Genomic DNA, 20,582 nt, shown 5'->3' with positions numbered 1-20,582 from the left:
TGAAAATACTGTCTGTTTTCCAGCATTCTTCTAAATATCTTGTTTTGTGTTCAGCAGAAGAGAGAAACTCTCAGGTGTGGAACAAGAGTACATGATGGTCATTTTGGGGTGAACTGTCGCTTTAAGAGCCACCTTTAAAACTCTTGGATTTACGAGTTATCTATTTAGCCTGTATATAATTAACACAATATGTGCGAGGGACTGCATTTATCTAAAACATTTCTAAAATGAAACTTTCCTCCGCAAAGCCTATTTACTTCAGACGTGACGAACAGCGTCGTGCACAGTACTCGAGGTCACGCACTTCCGGGAAACACACGCGGCTCTTCCGGCGGCAGTTTCTCGGTTCTGCGGTTCTTACCGATGAAGAATCCGGCACTGAGCGACAGGGCGAGCACCGCGGAGCCGATCAGCGCGTCTCTCTGGAGGAACATCCGCGAATAATATTAATAAATCAATTATTATCACCACACTGTTAACCTGAGGTGAGCAACAACACAAACACACACACACACACATATACACTCCGTTACCGTAAAACACGGAACAAACTCACACCGGTGAATCTTCAACTCACTGCAGGACTTTGAACTTTGAAAGATAAATAAATGAATAGATCAATAAAGAGTCAATGTTTAACTGAGCAAGCTTACAACACTCCCACAGTATTCCAGACTTCACACAGGACTCAATATTGTGTGTGTGTGTGTGTGTGTGTGTGTGTGTGTGTGTGTGTGTGTGTGTGTGTGTGTGTTTACAAAGGACATTTTTATCTCTGTCTATAATTCAGTAATCGCTGCTACTCTTGTTTTGTAGTAATTCATGAACAGAGTCTCTTTTAAGAGTCTATCTGTTTTTAGCCTTGAGAATTGATAAATATAAAGAAATGCACAGCAGCGGTTCATTGCACTGTGGTGAGCCCTGATAAATAAGGAACTGAGCTGAGGGAAAATCAATAAATGAGAGATGTACAGCTCAGTGCAGAGGAAAAAGCTTATTTTGAGAAAATTGCATGAAAAATAAGTATTGTTATTGAATTGTACACCTATAATTTATAAAGTGAGACAAAAAGTCAAGAGTATTTTGGATAGAAACACACACACAGGTATGCATGCATGCATGCGTGTGTGTGTGTGTGTGTTTCTTTCCAAAATACTCTTGACTTTTTGTCTCACTTTATCAACTTTTAGTTTGATCTTTTATTGGTTGATCCAAGATCTTTTATACTTTTAAAATGTCTAAAATAACGATATATATATAGTTTATTTTGGACATTTGAAAAGTATAAAAGATCTTGAAAAAGGTCTGGGCTGGGCCTATATACACTCACTGGCCACTTTATTAGGTACACCTCTCTAGTACCGGGTTGGATCACTTTAGCCTTCAGATCTGCCTTAACCCCTGGTGTTGTAGATTCAGCAAGCTACTGTAAATATTCCTCAGAGATTTTGCTCCATATTGTCATGATAGCATCACACAGTTGCTGCAGATTTGTCGGCTGCACATCCATGATGCCAATCTCCCGTTCCACCACATCCCAAAGCTGCTCTATTGGATTGAGCTCTGGTGACTGTGGAGGCCATTTGAGTACAGTGAACTCATCGTCATGTTCAAGACACCAGTCTGAGATGATTGAGCTTTATGACATGCTGCGTTATCCTGCTGGAAGTAGCCATCAGAAGATGGAGACACTGTGCTCATAAAGGGATGGACATGGTCAGCAGCAATACTCAGGTAGGCTGTGGCGTTGATGCTCAATTGGTACTAATGGACCCAAAGAAAATCTCCCCCACACCATTACACCACCACCACCACCAGCCTGAACCGCTGATACAAGGCAGGATGATCCATGCTTTCATGTTGTTGAGGCCAAATTGTGAGCCGAGCATCCGAATGTGTCAGCAGAAATGGAGACTCATCAGAGCAGCAACGTTTCTCCAATCTTCTATTGTCCAGTTTTGGTGAGTCTGTGTGAATTGTAGCCTCAGTTTCCTGTTCTTAGCTGACAGGAGCGGCACCCGGTGTGCTCTTCTGCTGCTGTAGCCCATCCGCCTCAAGGTTGGCCGTGTTGTGTGTTCAGAGATGCTCTTCTGCAGAGCTCGGTTGTAACGAGTGCTTATTTGAGTTACTGTTGCCTTTCTATCAGCTGGAACCAGTCTGGCCATTCTCCTCTGACCTCTGGCCTCATCATCAAGGCATTTGCGCCCACAGAACTGCCGCTCACTGGATATTTCCTCTGTGTCGGAGCATTCGGAGAGTTCACTGACCTCGTCTCTATGGGCTGCCAGTAATCTGTGTCTCCTCCGCTTGTCTCTGTAAACTTCTCTGAAATTTCTCCAAGCCACATGAACAATGCAGGGATGTCCGAGAGGAACTGTGCCAGTGGAACAAACCCGTGAGGAAACCTCCATGAGCTTCAGCATCTGTTTCTGTTTACTGCTGCCACCTTAGTTACTGCCTAGCAACCCCACAGCACACCAAAACAAGCTGACAATTCATAATATTTCAACTTTACTCAAACTTATTCATAATATCTGGACTTTTTGTTCTTAAATTTCAATTTTATTTTCACAGTTTTGACTATTCTTAATATTTTGAATTTATTATAAGCTATTCTATTCCATATTTTCATTCAAAGTCTCTTAAATCCCCTTTCTTCCCCATTCTGATGCTCGCTCTGACCTGCAGCAGATCCTCTTCACCATTTCTACATGTCTAAATGCAGTGAGCTGCTGCCATGTGATTGGCTGATTACAAATATGCATTAACGAGTAGTTGGACAGGTGTACCTAATAAACTGGCCGGTGATTGTACATAATTCTCGGTAGACATACACAGTAGTTAATAATTTATTTAATAAGCAACAAAACGGAACATAAAAGGAGTTAGTGTTATAAGATAAAAGTCATTATTTGTGCATGACAAAACATGAAAAACATCACGTGCCCCCCCACCCCCAAACACACACACACACTCACAAAATCCCGCTTTTGTCGATGCGCGTGATCTCTTCGCTTTACGGCATGACGTCACTCCGGTCACCTGACGGCCCCTCTACACATGGACATCTACTGTAGATTTAATATTCCTCATATCTTTAACGGATTTTCTGCAGTAATGTGCGCGAATGATATTGTCATAATAATGTTTTTTTATTTAAATGTATCTTTCTCTCTGTGGTGTGTGTCTGCGCGCGTGTGTGTTGACGCTCACCGTGGAAACGGCAGTAACGCAACACTGATGATGATGATGATGATGATGATGTTCACAGTGAATAACTCTCCCCGAACATGCTGATTACTGGACCAAACATGATGATGATGTCATAAAGCTAATATAAAGCATCATTCGACGCACGCGTGACGTCATGAAGCGGGGCGCGCTGTCGGTCAGCGGTAATAATGAGCGAGCGCTGCTTATTCAACAGATAAAGAATAAAGAGAGAGATGAAGCTGTAAACTCACGGATTCTGCTGCTCTCCTCTTCTGTTCTGCTGGAAAATGGCTTCAGTTCAGGGGGAGGAGATCACTGATTTACATAATGAGCATGAATATTAAACATCAGCCAGCACTCTTCATCATCATGCTCAGCACAGTAAAACACAATATAGTGCATTATCATCACCTATTTGGATCACTTAAACCATCAAACAAGGCACTTTTCTGTCTGATTATTGAATTAACTATAACCCCTATAAAAACTACAACCCTCAAGTAAATGAATGTTGATTTAATAATATTTTAATAGTTGAACAGGACAAGAATACAGGGGAAATCCTTCACTATATGGAGTATTTCTGATTAAAAAAATTATTTCGGATTAAATTAAAACAGCTTTTGTTGCTTATAATAATTGAGGGTAAATTAAATGACTGAAAAGCCTAAATGACTATGTGAGATAACTTAAATTAAAGTATAACTGGATTAAAACAAAGATAAAAACACTGCAGAAGCAGAAAATATAATAGCAGACATTAATGCAATATCAAATCAGCAACTCTTAATAGTCCCTAAAGAGTAAATCAGTGAATTTTATTATTTAATGGACTTTTTTTTATGTTTGTGGGGGCAGTAAGATATGTATTAAAGGCTAAAAGCACACTTAATGTAGTAATTAATGGTGTTTATCTTCTTCATAAAGCTTTAATGTATTACACTCAGCCACACTGATGTTGATTTTGGCTAATAATCATATTTGCGCTAAAATATAATATATATAATATTATAATAATTAATATCTATAATAATTATATATAATAAAATTAATAAAATTTAATAATAATTAATAATTTAATATAAATGATAAAATATAATTAAAATAAAAAATATATAGTAAATTTTAATATTCTAATTATAGTATTATTTTAACATTATATATAATATCTTATATGTATTTATTATATTATTAATATAATTTAAAATATAAATATAATTAATATAATATAATTAATATACAACTATACACCATTATATATATATAATTATAATGTATGCTGATCAGTGTGTGTGCAGAGTTCAGTTTATAGAGCAGGACAATCATTTACTGAAGTGTTTTTGAGCTAAAGAGAGCACATTTACATTCACTCATTCTCCTTCAATTTAGTGCTTTTATTCATCAGGGCTTGCCACAGTGGAATGAACCGACAACTATTCCAGACAAGTTTTACCCAGCAGATGCCCTTTTAGCTGCAACCCAGTTCTGGGAAACACCCATACACATTCATTCTCACACACACACACACACACACACTACGGTCAGTGTAGTTGATCAGTTCCCCTATAGCACATGTGTTTGGACTGTGGGGGAAACCAGAGCACCCGGAGGAAACCCACACCAACACGGGGAGAACATGCAAACTCCACACAGAAACACCAACTGACCCAGCCAAGGCTCAAACCAGAGACCTTCTTACTGTGAGGCAATTGTGCTGCCCACTGAGCCACCGTGACACCCATTTTTTGAATCAGATTATTATAAATATAAAGATGTGTGTGCGTGTGTGTGTGTGTGTGTGTGTGAGATCAGAGACTGCAGGGCTGATGTTGTCCAGCAGGTGGCGCAGCAGCTCAACACACTCTTGTTTTCATTGTCAGTGCTTGAAATCACTTTAAAAAAGAACTAAGAGCACCGAGATGATCATCAGTTCACCTCCACAGTCTCTGTGTCCACATAGTGACAGCATGAATATAGAGAATCATCAATAATAAACACATGAACATGTTAAATAAAGCAAATCATCAAGAGAAGCTGTTGAAGTTCCCGACATATGAAAGCAAAATCCTCTAGTAGAGTATAAGAGGACACTACACACACACACACACACACATTATCAGGACACTTTCCTTCAGGAGTATTCAGTTAGTATTAGTATTTAGGTAATTAATGTGTGTGAAAGCGTGTGTTTGTGTGTGTGAGTATGAGAATGTATGCGTGAGAAATGTGTGTGTTGTTCTGCTTAAACACAAATGCAAGTGTTTCAACATGATGGCACATCAATCTGAGCTGTGTGTGTGTGTGTGTGTGTGTGTGTGTGTGTGTGTGTGTGTGTGTGTGTGTGTGTAATTGTCATTCTCTGCAGACCGAGAGAGTGGTCTGTCATTAATCTTCTGCTCAGAGTGTCAGAGGTGTAAAACACACACACACACACTGTAGATGCTAAGCTGTGAGTGTGTGTTGACTATGTCTTGTTTTAATCTTCAGATGTGAGTGTACATGACTGATGCAGGCTGCTGGTGTTGTCAGGAGATGGAGGATCTTCAGCCTCAGAACAGTAAGACTGATCTACTCATCTTTACCATCTCAACAGAGGGTTATTCTGACCCACTAATCTTCAAAAGAGGGCTGCAGCAGTGATTGCACAGACGTCCTGATGTAAACACATGTTGGAGATTATTTACTTGCATTGACTTGACCTGATTTTCTTGTGGCCTCATGAAGTTAATGATGTAATTATGTTAGCTAGTGTTTCATCAAGACAACAGTGCTCTGGAAGACATCACGAGTTCCCAGTTAAAGAGTGTGTACAGCTGATTTTAGACAATAAGCGTTCATACACACAGGTGAAGCAGAGGCTGTTTTATTTGCTTCAAGAGTGAAATGAATGAAACATGACAGTTCTGTAGTCGGGAATAATGATTGGAAAATGGAGTTGAAAATGTTGTAAATGATTTGGGATGTTCAATAGAGAATAAATGATCATGATGCAAGAACGGTTTTGATGAAGATGTGTGGAAAAATGAGGTTCTTAGCCATGTTCATTATGGAAAAGGATCAACAGGAGCTCTGATTCAAGCCCATTTTGATTACATGAACTCATTCTGGTTCAGTAGCTGCTCCCGGAGGATGAAGGAAAAACTGCAGAAGGCACAACATAAATGAGTACAAATAATTAAAAAACTCATCCTACATTTGCACAAAGAGTTGTTCAAGAGTTCAGCATGTTAGCTGCTAGTGACAGAGTGTGTTGTACAGCTGGGCCTGCTGTGTAAAATGCTTAATAATGTGGTTATTTGGTGAACTATTTTCAAATGGGGAGGCAGCAGTGTTCATACAGCACTAGCGGTCGGGATTTTAATATTTGTTGATTTAAATGTAGAAGTCTAGTGGGGGAAGTATGTGTTGTATATCAGTGCAGTCATGTGGAACAAATGACCAGAATCAGTCAAACAAATAAAGACTTGAGGAGGTTCAGAAAAGCGATCAGAAGATGGTTGTTTGAGGATAATCAGTTTGGGTGTTTTATTTTAGATGTGAGTAGGGTTGCAGCTGGAAGGGCATTCGCTGCATAAAACATGCTGGAATAGTTGATGGTTCATCCCGCTGTGGTGACCCCAAATTAATAGAGGGACTAATTTGAAAAGAAAAATGAATGAATGATGGAGAGTATTTGTGAATTATTCTGCTCCTGATTTAACATGTGCAGGTACTGTTAGTTTATGCATCATCTGCATTTAGTGTTATTTAACAGTGAGGACTGCAGTGGAAACAAGTCCAGGGCTTTACTGTGCTTTAATCCTCCACAGATTCTATTTCAAAATGTACGGGATGCTAGTGTTTTTGTGCAGCCTGTCTAAAATCTGTCAAATAAAATTCAGTTCAGTTCAAAACATGATGCCATACAGCGGAGTTACAGGTGAGAGACTTAGACAATACACCAAATAAAAGTCTACACTAATGCCACTCTCTGCTTATCTTCAGATGTAATATGTCATCTGATTGGTTAATCTAATAATATTTAATCTAATCTAATGATAAGTGTATTATTAATTAACAGGGCGCCACAGTGGGTAGCATGATCGCCTCACAGCAAGAAGGTCTCTGGTTTGAGTCTCGGCTGGGTCAGTTGGTGTTTCTGTGTGGAGTTTGCATGTTCTCCCCGTGTTGGCGTGGGTTTCCTTTGGGTGCTCCGGTTTCCCCCACAGTCCAAACACATGCGCTATAGGGGAACTGATCAACTACACTGGCCGTAGTGTATGAGTGTGTGTGTGTGTGTGTGTGTGTGTGTGTGAATGAGTGTGTATGGGTGTTTCCCTGTACTGGGTTGCAGTTGGAAGGGCATCCGCTGTGTAAAACATATGCTGGAATAGTTGTCGGTTCATTCCACTGTGGCGACCCCTGATAAACTAAGGGAAAGAGTGAAGGAGAGTGTGTGAGTGAGTGTGTGAGTGAGTGAGTGAGTGTGGAAATGACTGACAGCAGAGCATCAGGATGATTCCTCCTTTAATTGCTTTAAGTGTTGTTCCCTGAGAATGGCGCAGTATAAACAGCTCTCCACACAAACCTCCATGTATAATTCAAGTACATGTAAAAACAGACATGCAGAGCTTGACTACAAGACTTCACACAGTGTGTGTTTCACAATAATCACCCTCACAGATAAAGCCAGGAAGAGTCTGATCTAAAGGGAGAATTCACTGACAAATACAGATGTGCTCTTATTTACTGTCTCTCAGGTGTTTCCAGACCTTTAAAAGGTCTGCTGAACACTAATGAAGATGCTCTGAATAACGCTGGGAAACAGTAACCATTGACTTCAGTAGTATAGTCATACAATAGACATCAATGGTTACAGGTTTTCACATTTTTCAGATCATCTACTTTTGTGTTTGATTGGCATTCTCTCTTTGTACATGTCATCAGAGGGGAAAGCCCCGCCCACTAGTCTCCATCTCATTAGCATGTCCAGCAGGCCTGAGTGAGAAGCAGCCGTCTGTCCATTCGCCATTAGAGTGTTTGAGCTGCTGAAGATGATGTCAGCATAGACTAAGAGCATTATAGATGAAGCACAGATGAGCAGTCCCCTTTAAAGCAAGTTAACACTTGAGTGAGAGTAAACAGTGAGTACGCTATAATTGTTGCGTGAACTGACCCTTTAATCCGCTTTTAAAGCTCACAGTAATAAATATAGTCCTGAGATGAGGAGTGAAGCGTCACTGGTACCCCAGCGCACTGGACAGAGTGTACGGAGGGTAGAAAGGGCTCTTATAGGGGTGGAATCGGGCCCCGAGTGCGGGATGTGTGTTCCTGAGGGCCGGCGGGGCATGTGGAGCGCCCCCTGCTCCGCCGTACCGCAGTTTCTCTAGCGCCGGGTGAGTCTGCAGATGCAGCAGCAGCTCCTCTGAGGATGAGGAGTGTTTCCCGCAGGCTCCGTCCACACACACTCCGCTGCAGGCCTGCGGATCGGCGGACAGCAGCGGGTACAGCGGGTACAGCGGGCGCAGCGGCGGGCGGGCGTACATCAGCGGGTACGAGGGGTCCGCTCTGCAGAAGCTGAAGCAGAACGGGTCTCTGCAGAACACTGACGCTGCGCTGGGTTTACTGCTGACCACCGAGGGCTGAGCGAACGCTGCGTACGCTGATGGATACACCGGGAACACTGGAGGAGCGGATCTGAACGGAGAAACGGGAGATGCTACTGATGAAGATGAGGATGATGATGCCAACACCGAGCCCTCGGGTCTGCACACCTCCTGCGCTTTGCTGGAGTCTGCAATCAGAGACGGACAACACAGAGATGAACAGAACAGTCCACTAGTGGAGGACAGCTGTAGGTGTGTGACGCTCACACTGATGCTGTACATCAGTCATAGATATATACACTAGATGTCGCCTGGCCTATTGTTGTCTATTAGACGGAATGCATCAATAGCGCCGCCATCTTGCTACAGGGTAGCGCTCCTTTGAAATGAATGCGGGACCACTGTACAGTGGAGGACTGTGGCCATCCAAAGCCAGAGATATACACATATACACATATATCTGTGATCGGGAGTTTTCCTGGATGTTAGTATGTAATTTTTTTTTTCTAATTCTGAAAATGATAATTTTACTTCACTTTTCTACATTGATGGATCAGTGACCGCACGGGCATTCCTGACAAACAGCTTGTGTTAGTGTGTACAGAAATGTACTATTCACCCTCCCTGTTAAACTTGATCTAATCATGTCCTGAAACACAGCTCCTCTACCGCTTTCACTTCTCATACTGACGGAGGGAGCGATTCGCTTGTGAATGAATCCTCCGAACGACTCTTTCACTAACGTTAGCCGACAAAAAGTTTCTGGCAGCGCAGCATCTCGTTGTCATATTTCTCCTGCATTGTTTGCTGATTTTATTCAACAAAACTAGCATAAGCCGAGTGTTTAGTGTGAGTTGAAGCTGCTTTGCCGTATGGTGAATGCAGTAAGTGACTGTTATCATCAATAACGCTACCTGATTAGCACAAGAGTTCAGAACATACAAAAACAGAAAAAAAACTTAATATTACCTATGAAATGTTCTGCCTTTGTGCTTTGTTTTCTTTGTTTGCTCGTTACTACACCCGTAGACAGCGCTAAAGTCCCGCATCTTCACGTAATAACACTGTCTTGACTAGTGCGGTTGAATGACACTTGTGCTGGGAGCACTGTACCAATGTGGCGGCGCTATTGACGCATGCTCAGGGTCCCTATGCCATATCTAGTGTATATATCTATGTATATCAGTAATGCGCATGTGTGAACGCATCATTTCATCTGATTTCAAAAGCTTCAGCAGACTCTTTACTTGTCTTGATGGCAGTATGAGTGTTTTGTGCATGACTACTTCAATACAAACCACTGCAGAGGCTTTAAATCTAACATCAACTGGGTTAATATATATATATAAATATACACATATGTACAGTACCCGTCAAAACTTTGGGGTCAGTTTATTCTGTTTTCATGTTTTTTTTTTAAAGTAAATTACTGTTCATGAGGGCGGTTTTTATTAAATGTAAAGAGGAAATTGTTAAATATTTATTAAAATGGTAAATAACAGCTCTTATTGTACGTAGTTTTAAATTAAACGATTACTCCAGACATTACTGCTTTCATTAAAAATAATAATAATAAGTGATATTAGAGTGATTTATGAAGCATCATGTGACTCTGAAGACATTTCAGTTTTTCTACTTGTACTGATGATTAAACGCAGCCTTGGTGAGCAGGAGAAGCTGATTTTAAACATTCAGATCACACTGAGCCCAAACGTTTGACCAGTAGTGTGTGCATATATACAGTGCTCAGCGTAGACAGCTGAAGTCAGAATTATTCACCCCCTTTTGAATTTTGTTTCTCTTTTTTTTTGTTAAATGTTGAACAGATTGAGGAAATGTTCACAGTGTGTCTGATAATATTTGTTCTTCTGGAGAAAGTCTGATTTGTTTTATTTCAGCTAGAATAAAAGCAGTTTAAATTTTTAAAAAAACATTTATAGACAAAATGATTATTCCCTTTGAGCTAATTTGTTTATTAATAGTCTCCAGAACAAACCATCAATATACAATGACTTGCCTAATTACCCTAACCTGCCTAGTTACCCTAATTACCCTAGTGAAGCCTTTACATGTAACTGTAAGCTGAACACAGTGTCTTGAAGAATATCTAGTCTAATATTATTTACTGTCATAATGACAAAGAGGAAATAAATCAGTGATTAGAGATGAGTTATTAACACTGTTATGATTAGAAATGTGCTGAAACAATCTTCCCTTCGTTAAACAGAAAATGGGTAAAAAAAATAAACAGGGGCGCTAATAAGTCAGGGGGGCTAATAATTCTGACTTGTATGCGTACACTCTTCCCAAATCTCTCTTTTAAACGCATGTTTAATAGGAAGCTCTACAATATTATATGTGTGCAGATACATTAGATTAGTCAGTGCTGAAGCCAAATCTGGAGCTGATCTAACACAATAACCGATGATAACGCTCCAAACACTAGCACAGCCACATTTACATGCCAGAGAAAATATTAAACACACCTTCACAAAAGAGGAAGATTCAAGAGAAGCAATAAAGGGTTTTTGTAGGTTGTCATTTGTTTTTGAAATATTTTGCTTGAATTTAATTGTTTTATCTTTCCATTTCTCTGTATGTTTGGTGACTAAACTATTAAATGAATAAATATATCTGTTTAATAAATCTGTTTTGTTTAAATGCACCAAAATACACTGACTATACTCACTGAAATGGAGGAATAAGGAGGTTTAAGTCAATTATGCTGAGCATTGAATATATATATATACAGTTGAAGTCAGAATTATTAGCCCCCCCTGAATTATTAGACCCCGTTTATTTTTTTCCCCCAATTTCTGTGTAATGGAGAGCAGATTTCTCCAGCACATTTCTAATCATAATAGTGTTAATAACTCATCTCTGATAACTGATTTATTTTCTCTTCATCATGATGACAGTAAATAATATTAGACTAGATATTCTTCAAGACACTTCTATACAGCTTACAGTGACATGTAAAGGCTTCACTAGGGTAATTAGGGTAACTAGGCAGGTTAGGGTAATTAGGCAAGTTATTGTATAATGATGGTTTATTCTGTAGACTATCGACACAAATATAGCTTAAAGGGGTGAATAATATTGACCTTAAAATTGTGTTAAAAAAATGTAAAACTGCTTTGATTCTAGCCAAAATAAAACAAATCAGACTTTCTCCAGAAGATCAAATATTAGAGGAAACACTGTGAGAAACTCCTGAATCTGTTCAACTGTAATATATTGGAATGTAAGCTTCACATGAGGACTAATAATCTCGTCCTCTGCTGACTCGACACTGACCCGCGGTGCTGTCGGGTTTCTCCGGGCTGGAGCTCCGGCGGGTATCACTGCTCCTCCTGCCTGCCCGCGGAGCCTCAGCTCGGCCGCTTCCGCTGCTGGAGCTCGGGCTGCCGGTGCCGGAGCGCGGGGTGTCCGGCCTGCAGATGGCGCTCCCGGCCCGAGCACCGCTCTTCTCCGCGCTGGAGTCTCTGCTCTCCGGGGATTTACAGTACGGCTGGAAGCTGGATCTGTCTTCGGCTCCGATCTGGCAGATCTTCAAGGGGCTGGTTCTGCAGTCTCTGCCCGGGGAAGGAGGACCAGACTTTCCGATCTGAGAGCAGGTCTGGGCCAGCAGAGCCAGAGGACTCTTCTTGGCATCCAGCTGTGGAGAAGAGCTGCTTAAATAAGAGATTTCACACTGCTGCTGTGCTGGCCAGTGCACTGCAGAACAGGCTTTTCTTAGAGGTTTTGTCTTGTTTAAATAGGATTCCTCAAACAAGAACGCTGGAAAAACAGCTCTTCATTGGATTTACTACATTTATTGTAAGGTTAGTAGCGTTTAACAGTTGATCTGGGCTGAGTTTAAACAAAGAAAATAAGTTGAACATCACTCAATTCAATTGGTTGGTTTAGATTCAGCTCATACATTGTTTGCAACCAGTTACCTTAAAATAATTGAGTGAATCCAGAATCATATTTTTAGTACTATCTGCCAAACAATCTTATTTCAATTTGAAAACTAGATTGTTTCTTCCCCCTCTTCAGATTTATTTGCTTGTTTTAATGAAAAGCTCTCTTCATTTTGACTCATTATTTCTGAAAACAACACTATATTTTTGACTTAGAGATATAAAAATAGACTAGAAACAAGACAAAACTCTAGAAAGGCATGTTTGCAGTGTGTGCATTGGTCTCAATAAATCATTCTTATTAATTTATTGCTTTTTCTTGTTAAATGTGAAATCTATAAATGTAAATAAACAAGCTTACTGATTAATTTTCAGGAAAGATGTTGATATATGTGAGTCTAGTAATGATATTGCATGTAAAACTCTTTCCTAGACTCGTATAATTTTCTCAGTGGAGTTGTGTAACCGTCTTTGTGTCTCTGTAAATATTCTCTCATGCATAATAAATAACTCTGTGTCCATCAAGCGCGTTTCAGGCTTTTCTTTTGTCTTTATTTGTGGTTTGGCATTACATTTTGTTTTGTTTTTTTGCATGACTCGAGAACCTTAAATCTGAAGCACTGCAGAGACTTTAAATCAGACGTCAGCAGGTTTATTATATCCTTCTGTATCTGCAATAAATGTGTTTGCAGACGACAGCATGGATGATTAATTTCCTTCTGTTTATAGCTACAATACCTGCAGAGTTGAAAATAGGTCAGTCTTGAAGAAACAAATCAAAATATGACAGACGTGTGTGTGTGTGTGTGTGTGTGTGTGTGTGTGTGTGTTTTTGAAGAGTTAATCTGCACAGAAATGAATGACCATCATTTTATAATTTGTCAGAAATCAGTTTTTTTGCAAATACACACATATTTTATTTTTTGGATGGTTCATTTACATAATTTTTTGATTTTATAGAATTTTTGCGTATCAGATTTGTTGTTTATATGTTCACTGAGGAACTTTTATCTTACAGAATTATAAGATAGTCTAATAGTGACTTTTCTAATGCATTACATTAATATAATTATTGAAGTATTTAATTATAAATTATTATGCACTTACTATTTTTACACAAATACAAAAAAATTCAATTGCATAGAAAAAAAAAATAACATCTACAATGTGAAATAAATTCTGGTTGCCTTAAATTTTTATGCTGAATAAAATAAATCTAATAAATAAAATAAATAAGTCCATCAAACTTATCTTGTCAAACTGACTTAAATCAGCTTGCGTAAATAATAAAATTAAGTCAGAACATGATTAGCTCACATGACAGCATATTTCCAATTTCATGGCATTTAAGCCTGTAAAATATTATATTATACATGACATTAAATGTGACACGTATGCATGGGCACCATAGGCAGAAAAAGTGTGGGAAAATGTCATATTTAATTATGTTTTTGACATTTAAATAGGCTACATGGAAATATATTACTTTTATTTATTAAATTTATTATGTTTCAATCTGTGACCTCTTTATAAGTAGAAACTGTAAAAAGCGTCTTTACCTCGAAATTTTTTAATTTAATTTATTTATTTATTTTAGTAGTTTTTTAATTTGCATCAAAACTTTTCAAATATTAATTTCACTTTTGTAATGGTCGTACTTTTCGCCTATATTACGGCTACAGATGACCTACTCTTAACATTATGCGTGTTATAGATACGAGCACTCTGTGGTGAGTGTATATCCAGTGTTTACTCGGTGTACAGCGCATCTGTGTACCTCGATGGGGCTGACGGGCGCGGCCGGCAGAGGCTGCAGGTACTCCGGGTGCAGGAGGTGTCCGCTCAGCATTGCCGCGTCTGGTTGTGCGGCTCTACGGGGCTCTGGATCTGCGGCTCTGGAACTGTCGGCTTTTCTCCCACACTGAACCAGACACAGTACCCTAAACACATCCAGAATGTGCCGCGGTCTGCAAACGCATCTTCAAACAGCCGTCAAGTATCTCCAACAAGTGCGTCCCGGTGTTATAAACAGACAAAGTACATTAAAACAGAGTAATCCGTCTTCTCACCAGAGGTTATTAATGCAGGAGTAATGGAGCAGACACACTCCCAGCATCCGCGCACTCTCCACACTGCCGCGCGTTCACGAGCGCACGAGATTAAAGCCTTCACCGCCGGCCAATCACAGCGCAGCGATCGGGGATTGACAGGTCTGGGGGGCGTGTGACGTTACTGCAGTGGGCGTTTGTTTTCAGTTTTGTATGTGAAATGATTTTGGGAGGGTTAAATATAAGAGGAAATTAAATAATACTGACTTTATTTCTGATTTACAATGCAAGTGCCGTTAGAAACACGAGTTTGGTACAGTGCATACATCATATACAACTTTGCATGATAGTAAATAAAATTACTAGAATTAAAATAAAAAAATGAATACATATATTCAGTGATGGGCTAAAAATAGGTGTAAATATTCTTACTAGTATAGCTTATGCAAAATATTTATAATATTCCGATCTGATTAGAGTTGTGATACTAATAACGCAAGTATAATTAGAAGTGTTTCTGTAGCTTTAAAAGTATTCATTTATCCACCACACTCAACAAATGAGGGTTATTTCAACACAAAGTTGGTCAATGTGGACAAAAGTTCAGAGTGTAATTAATGTTTGTTTTAAGAGTTGAAACTTAAAATGCGTCAATAGATCCAATATTTATGATTTGATTGTAAAAATTCATCGTTGAGGTGTTTTGTCTGCATAATGTTTGCATGAATAATAATGTAGTGTTCTCCATCAGCCAATCACATTGCAGTGTGCTGTGATTGACAGGTGCAGCAGATGTGTGGGAAACAGTGAGGAAATAAAAGCCAGCATGAACACTGTAAAACATCCATCTCTCCACTAAATACAGGATTTTTCTGCTTGTTCACACTACTTATTTAAAATGAGCTGAAACAGCACACCTCCTCTGATTTTTAACCTGACTGTGCGTTCACACTGAAGGCGGTGAGACTGTCAGAGGTCGCTGTCTTCAGCTCCGGCAGCGAGAGCGTCAACATTCACTACATTGATCTCGTATTTAAAGGGGCCGCTGCAGCATATCAGCCACATTCCTGCATTAAACATGCTCTCCAGCCTGAAAATGTTGCGCTCTTTATATTAAATTCATTTATCAATGGATGATGGAGCTGCGTGTGCTGTGTGGTGTCGCTTTGCTCCACTTAATTATCCGATGTGTCCATGTGTCTGAAATATGCAGCCTGATCTCACGAGACATCGTAAGTATTTTATGTTTTGCTAGTTTAGTGGCGAATTCATACGAGTTCAGTCGTACGAAGTTGTATGAATTTAAAAAGGAGGCGTGGCACCTAACCCCACCCCTAAACCCAACCGTCATTGGGGATGAGCAAATCAGACTAATTTGTTCGTATTAGACCGTATGAATTCATACGAGTTAGCCACTAAATCCAAACGTTACGGATTGCCGTGAGATTGTGTTGATAAATCCTGAAGCAGCAGTGCTGTTGTACTGTCACATGAGATTCCCGATGTTTTATTTTTAACAGTCGAACACATTTCATAAACAACAAAACTAACCACCGAACAATCTGCAAATGCTGAGAGTAGCTCAAACCATAACTAAAACACGATCTGAAAACGGGCAGAGAGATGGGCTTGATATTGATGTGGAGGCCGATGAGACTGAAAACAAGCATTTGAGATCCTGAACCAGGTAACCAGGAAAACTCTCAGTCCTTCTGGGTCCTTGGACTGGTTTACATCAATTAAAGATGCGTATTTAGAGGTTGTGAAAGAAATGTGCTCATCACCAATCACAATCTCCAGTTCCTGTGTGGAGGAGGCAAAGGCATGGTGTTTAGAGATTTCAGTGTCGTCAATGATTCTCTTCAACTCCTCCATCACACCTCTAAGCCTCTTTTCAGATCATGATGTTGTTCTTGTTGCTGTTGTTTGCAGATCTCCGCTTTCCGTCTGAATTCAATTCCAGAAAATCGTGACCCAATTTACCTTAATTCCCCACAGTGCCTCAAATAAAAGTCACTGGTGGACATGACTGTGCGCGGGATTAAAGAAACCGTCTATATATCTGCACAAATACTGCTCCTTCAAGGAATCGCTTTAGCTTCAACAACCTATCCAGATTCCTGCTTAAAAAAAAAGAAACATACATAACATTACTGCACATCAGTAACTTGTGTAATGTTCCTGTAAGAAAACATCGTAAATAACTGGGAATCCGGCGACCGCAATGCTCAAACCCTTGGGAATAACTGTGGACCGAACCAAAGTTCACAGTGACTGTCCTGTGGACTCCTCTCAGGTGGTGGACTTCTACATTCTGATTGGTCGCCGCCAAGCCGCATCATAGCTCATTACCATAAAGTTGAACTCTGCTCGACACCCACACCGGTGAAGAAGCCACGCGCTGCTCCTCGCCGCTTATCGCCGCCGGCTATTATTGAAAATGAACAACTTCCCGCTATGTCGTCGCTCTAGCCACTTCCGGTGTGAACGCACAGTACTTGTTTTGTTTAATCCACTTAAATGTGTCAGCTTAATCCAGTTGTGTTGTTTATTTCTACAGTGTAAACACGAGACATGAAACTGTTGATTTACATTTTATAATTACGCTACATTCACTCATTCTCCTTCAGCTTAGTCCTTTATTAATCAAGGATCGCCACCGCGGAATGAACCACCAACTATTCCAGCATATGTTTTACACAGCGGATGCTCTTTCAGCTGCAACCCAGTACTGGGAAACACCCATACACACTCATTCACACACACACTCACACACTACGGCCAGTTTAGTTGGTCAGTTCGCCTATAGCGCATGTGTTTGGACTGTAACCGGAGCAGCCGGAGGAAACCCACGCCAACACGGGGAGAACATATGGCTGGGGCTTGAACTAGCAACCTTCTTGCTGTCAGGCCACAGTGCGACACTACTAAGACACTGTGTGCACATTTATATACACATTTATTTGTATATTTCTTTTGTATATTTCTGTCTGAAAGGTTTGGCTCAGCTCTGGACTGATGAACGTGTCTCTGCTGGGGGGTCAGCTTGGGCTCCAGCTGTGATTTAGAGCTCCAGAAACAGAAGCTCCCCCTTTACTGTTCAGCTGATGGATGAGTCCAGCATATGCCAGCACATTACAGCAGGTCTGAGGAGAAAGTTTGAACGCCTCCTCGATATTTCACACCCCTCTGCCATATTAATGGAACACTCCACGCATGCACATAAACACACACACTGCAGCCTGAGTGGCGCCACACACACACTGTAAAGAGGAGTAACTCAACGGTAAAATACTGTGAACATGCTACAGTATAATGCTGTGACCTGGTTAACCATATAGGGTTAATAACTGTACATGGACTGTCCCACAATTCCCTGCATGACTCTTGACTGTTTATTGACTTTGTTGACTTTACTGTGGTACTTTTAAATCAATACATGTTTGATGTGTGGATTTTCATACTGCTGTATAATATTATAAATGACTGACAGACGGTAGTTTACTGTAGAGTTCAGAAAGAGAGTTCTGTCAACAGTTGCTGGCTTTTCACAGTAAATTTTACAGTTTTTTACGCAGGTTATTAAAGCTAAATTAGTTAGATTATTATTAAATTTTATTAAAGTGAAATTAGTTTAATATGCATTACTGTTTTATTAATTTTGTTAAATATTTGTTTAATATGCGTTTCCTTAACATAATTGGTTTAATATGCATTTAAAAAATATTTATTAAAGCAAAATATGTTTAATTAATGTGTTTTTTATTTGTAAAATGACATTATTAGTTTAAAAAATTAGTTTAATATGAATTAAGTTTTTAAATTTTAATAATGAAAAATAGTTTAATATGCGTTTATATTTGTAAATTTTTATTAAGGCAAAAGCAGTTTTTTTATTTTTATTTTATAGCAGTATTAGTCTCAATAATATGCATTCCTTCTGTTTTATATGATTAAAGCCATATTAGTTAACATTTTATGCATTTATTTGTTTTTATGCATCATTTTTGTTTTGTTGTCATTTTATTTTTTTCTCTACCTAAACATGACCTGTTGATTGATAATATATTATTATACATACAGCAAAAAGCAGAGTTTGGCTTAAAAGCTTTAGTCAATAATATTACATTTAATTAGTGATAATAATTACTGATTTTAAGCTTGTGGGAAATACATAAATAAATCTATGCATAAAAAATAAAACAATGCAGAATGTCATTTGTTACACATTGTTTACACACACACACACACACACACACACTAAATCTATTTATTAAATAATACAATTAAATGCTTGAATCTAATTATTTTTGTGAAATGTATTAAGTAATTTCATGTTTTTATGCACTGATATATTTAATTCATGTATTTCCTTGGGAAATTCTGAGATTCCATTGCTACATAAAATTAAATTAATTATTAGTATTAATATTAATTATTTACTTCTTTGTGTAAATTCAAAAATCTCCCCAATACTGGCCTCAAAAATAATATATCCACTTTTTTTCTATAAAATAGAATATTACCAATGTGGTAATAATTATATAAATTAATTTAAAAAACAAATAATCTTTGTTTTATTTAATTTCATTTTAGATGTAATTTTTTATTTTATTTTTAAAAATTATTTAATTTTAAATATGTTTTTTTAAGTTTTTAAATTATTTATCAATTAAATTAATGTTTTATTGTATTTTGTGTTTTTATTTAATTTGTAATTTAATTGTATTGTTTTAATTTAATGTAATTTGTTTATTTATTATTTATTTATAATTTTATTTAAATTAATTTTATTATTTTGTTCATTTTAAACAAGCTTAAAAATGTATGAAATTAAACATTTTCTTGGTAAATTCCACTCGAGACGTCTAAATGTTCTGTGAGTGTTTTTGTGCTGAACTGGAGTAGATGTTGGTGATTAACAGAGACTGCAACTGTGTTTTCAGGATGATGAAGCTCAGCTTGTTATCATCATCATCATCATCATCTGCTCATTAATCGCAGCTTCAGAAGAGAAAGAAGCAGAAGACGCAAACATACGGTGAGCAGTAAAACACACGCACACACACACGCACAAACTTTTATCTAGGTGTTTATTTTTGCATATATTTTACAGCAACCTGTTTGACCTTCTGGCTAGAAAATATTGTTATTCATTTTATTAATTTATATTATCATCAAGAATTAATATCAATTATTGACTTTTGTTTGTGTAAATCCAGAAGTCACAAAGAAAGTCAAAGATCAGGAAAAGTCCGGCCTCAAAACATGTTTGTGTTAATAAAGAAGCATATTAATAGTCAGCTTTCACTGAATAATGCTGTATGCATTTATTAAACAAATAAACGTGTCGTTTGAAAATTTCTCTTCTTCTTTTCAAACAAACTTCAAGGTTTGATGAACTTCTGCAAAGAAAATATTACTAAAATCATCATACAACAATACTCGTACAATATTCAGAAAAATAAATGCGTCATTTTACTTTATTTGATTATTTTTATATATTATTTTTATAAACTTTGTTTGTTTGATTTTCTTCTAAAGAATGCATTTATTTATCATAACAATATCCATCATACTTATAAATCATTTGTTTTTGTAAAATATTGACTTACGTTTTAACTTATTAGACAAAAATACTGATAATACAGTGAGCTGTGAGTGTGTGTGTGTGTGTGTGTGTGTGTGTGTGTGTGTGTGTGTGTGTGTGTGTGTGTGTGCGTGTGCGCGTTCTCTCAGATCAGCTTGTTGACAGGTGATCTTCAGCTCAGGTGTGTGTGTGTGTGTGTTTGTGTGTGTGTGTGTGTGTGTGTGTGTGTGTGTGTGTGTGT

The 20,582-nt window shown here is 38.4% G+C and overlaps 2 protein-coding genes and 1 pseudogene across 8 annotated transcripts in view; all 3 read right to left on the bottom strand.

The window, feature by feature from the left end:
- The window catches only part of LOC101884692 (catechol O-methyltransferase domain-containing protein 1), a 9,398-nt gene extending 5,892 nt beyond the window's left edge, over positions 1-3,506 (bottom strand). Inside the window, exons 1-2 of one of the 7 annotated variants that reach the window (XM_073919055.1) lie at positions 3,465-3,506; positions 258-422 (exon numbers count right to left, since the gene is read on the bottom strand). Coding sequence is in view for 1 of the 7 variants with exons in the window: in XM_073919052.1 (XP_073775153.1) it covers positions 362-434 (73 nt within the window). In the remaining 6 variants the exon portion in view is untranslated. Of the gene's footprint in view, positions 1-257; positions 596-1,330; positions 2,375-2,978 lie in introns of those variants that run through there. The other 6 variants (XM_073919057.1, XM_073919058.1, XM_073919053.1 and 3 more) reach the window with 6 other exon arrangements.
- Positions 3,507-7,702: 4,196 nt separating this feature from the next.
- Positions 7,703-14,840, bottom strand: LOC100333111 (zinc finger protein 503). The gene is made up of 3 exons (XM_002667029.7): positions 14,481-14,840; positions 12,096-12,456; positions 7,703-8,986 (listed from the first exon to the last, which is right to left on the bottom strand). Exons 1-3 carry the CDS (start codon positions 14,550-14,552, stop codon positions 8,430-8,432), a joined length of 990 nt encoding a protein of 329 aa, XP_002667075.2. The 5' UTR covers positions 14,553-14,840; the 3' UTR covers positions 7,703-8,429.
- LOC100333251 (protein mago nashi homolog) lies at positions 14,575-16,778 on the bottom strand (annotated as a pseudogene).
- Between the last annotated feature and the right edge of the window lie 3,804 nt (positions 16,779-20,582).

The sequence above is a fragment of the Danio rerio genome, chromosome 12, assembly GCF_049306965.1.
Source record: "Danio rerio strain Tuebingen ecotype United States chromosome 12, GRCz12tu, whole genome shotgun sequence".
Lineage (NCBI taxonomy): Eukaryota > Metazoa > Chordata > Actinopteri > Cypriniformes > Danionidae > Danio > Danio rerio.
Note: the sequence above shows the minus strand (reverse complement) of the source record. Positions and strands in the feature narration are given on the sequence as shown.

Coding starts and splice junctions, on each gene's coding strand:
- LOC100333111 (XM_002667029.7), bottom strand. CDS start 14,552: ATGCTGAGCGGACACCTCCTGCACCCGGAGTACCTGCAGCCTCTGCCG. Junction 12,457..14,480: donor CGCCCGTCAGCCCCATCGAG/GTACACAGATGC, acceptor TCTTCTCCACAG/CTGGATGCCAAGAAGAGTCC. Junction 8,987..12,095: donor GAAACCCGACAGCACCGCGG/GTCAGTGTCGAG, acceptor CTCTGATTGCAG/ACTCCAGCAAAGCGCAGGAG.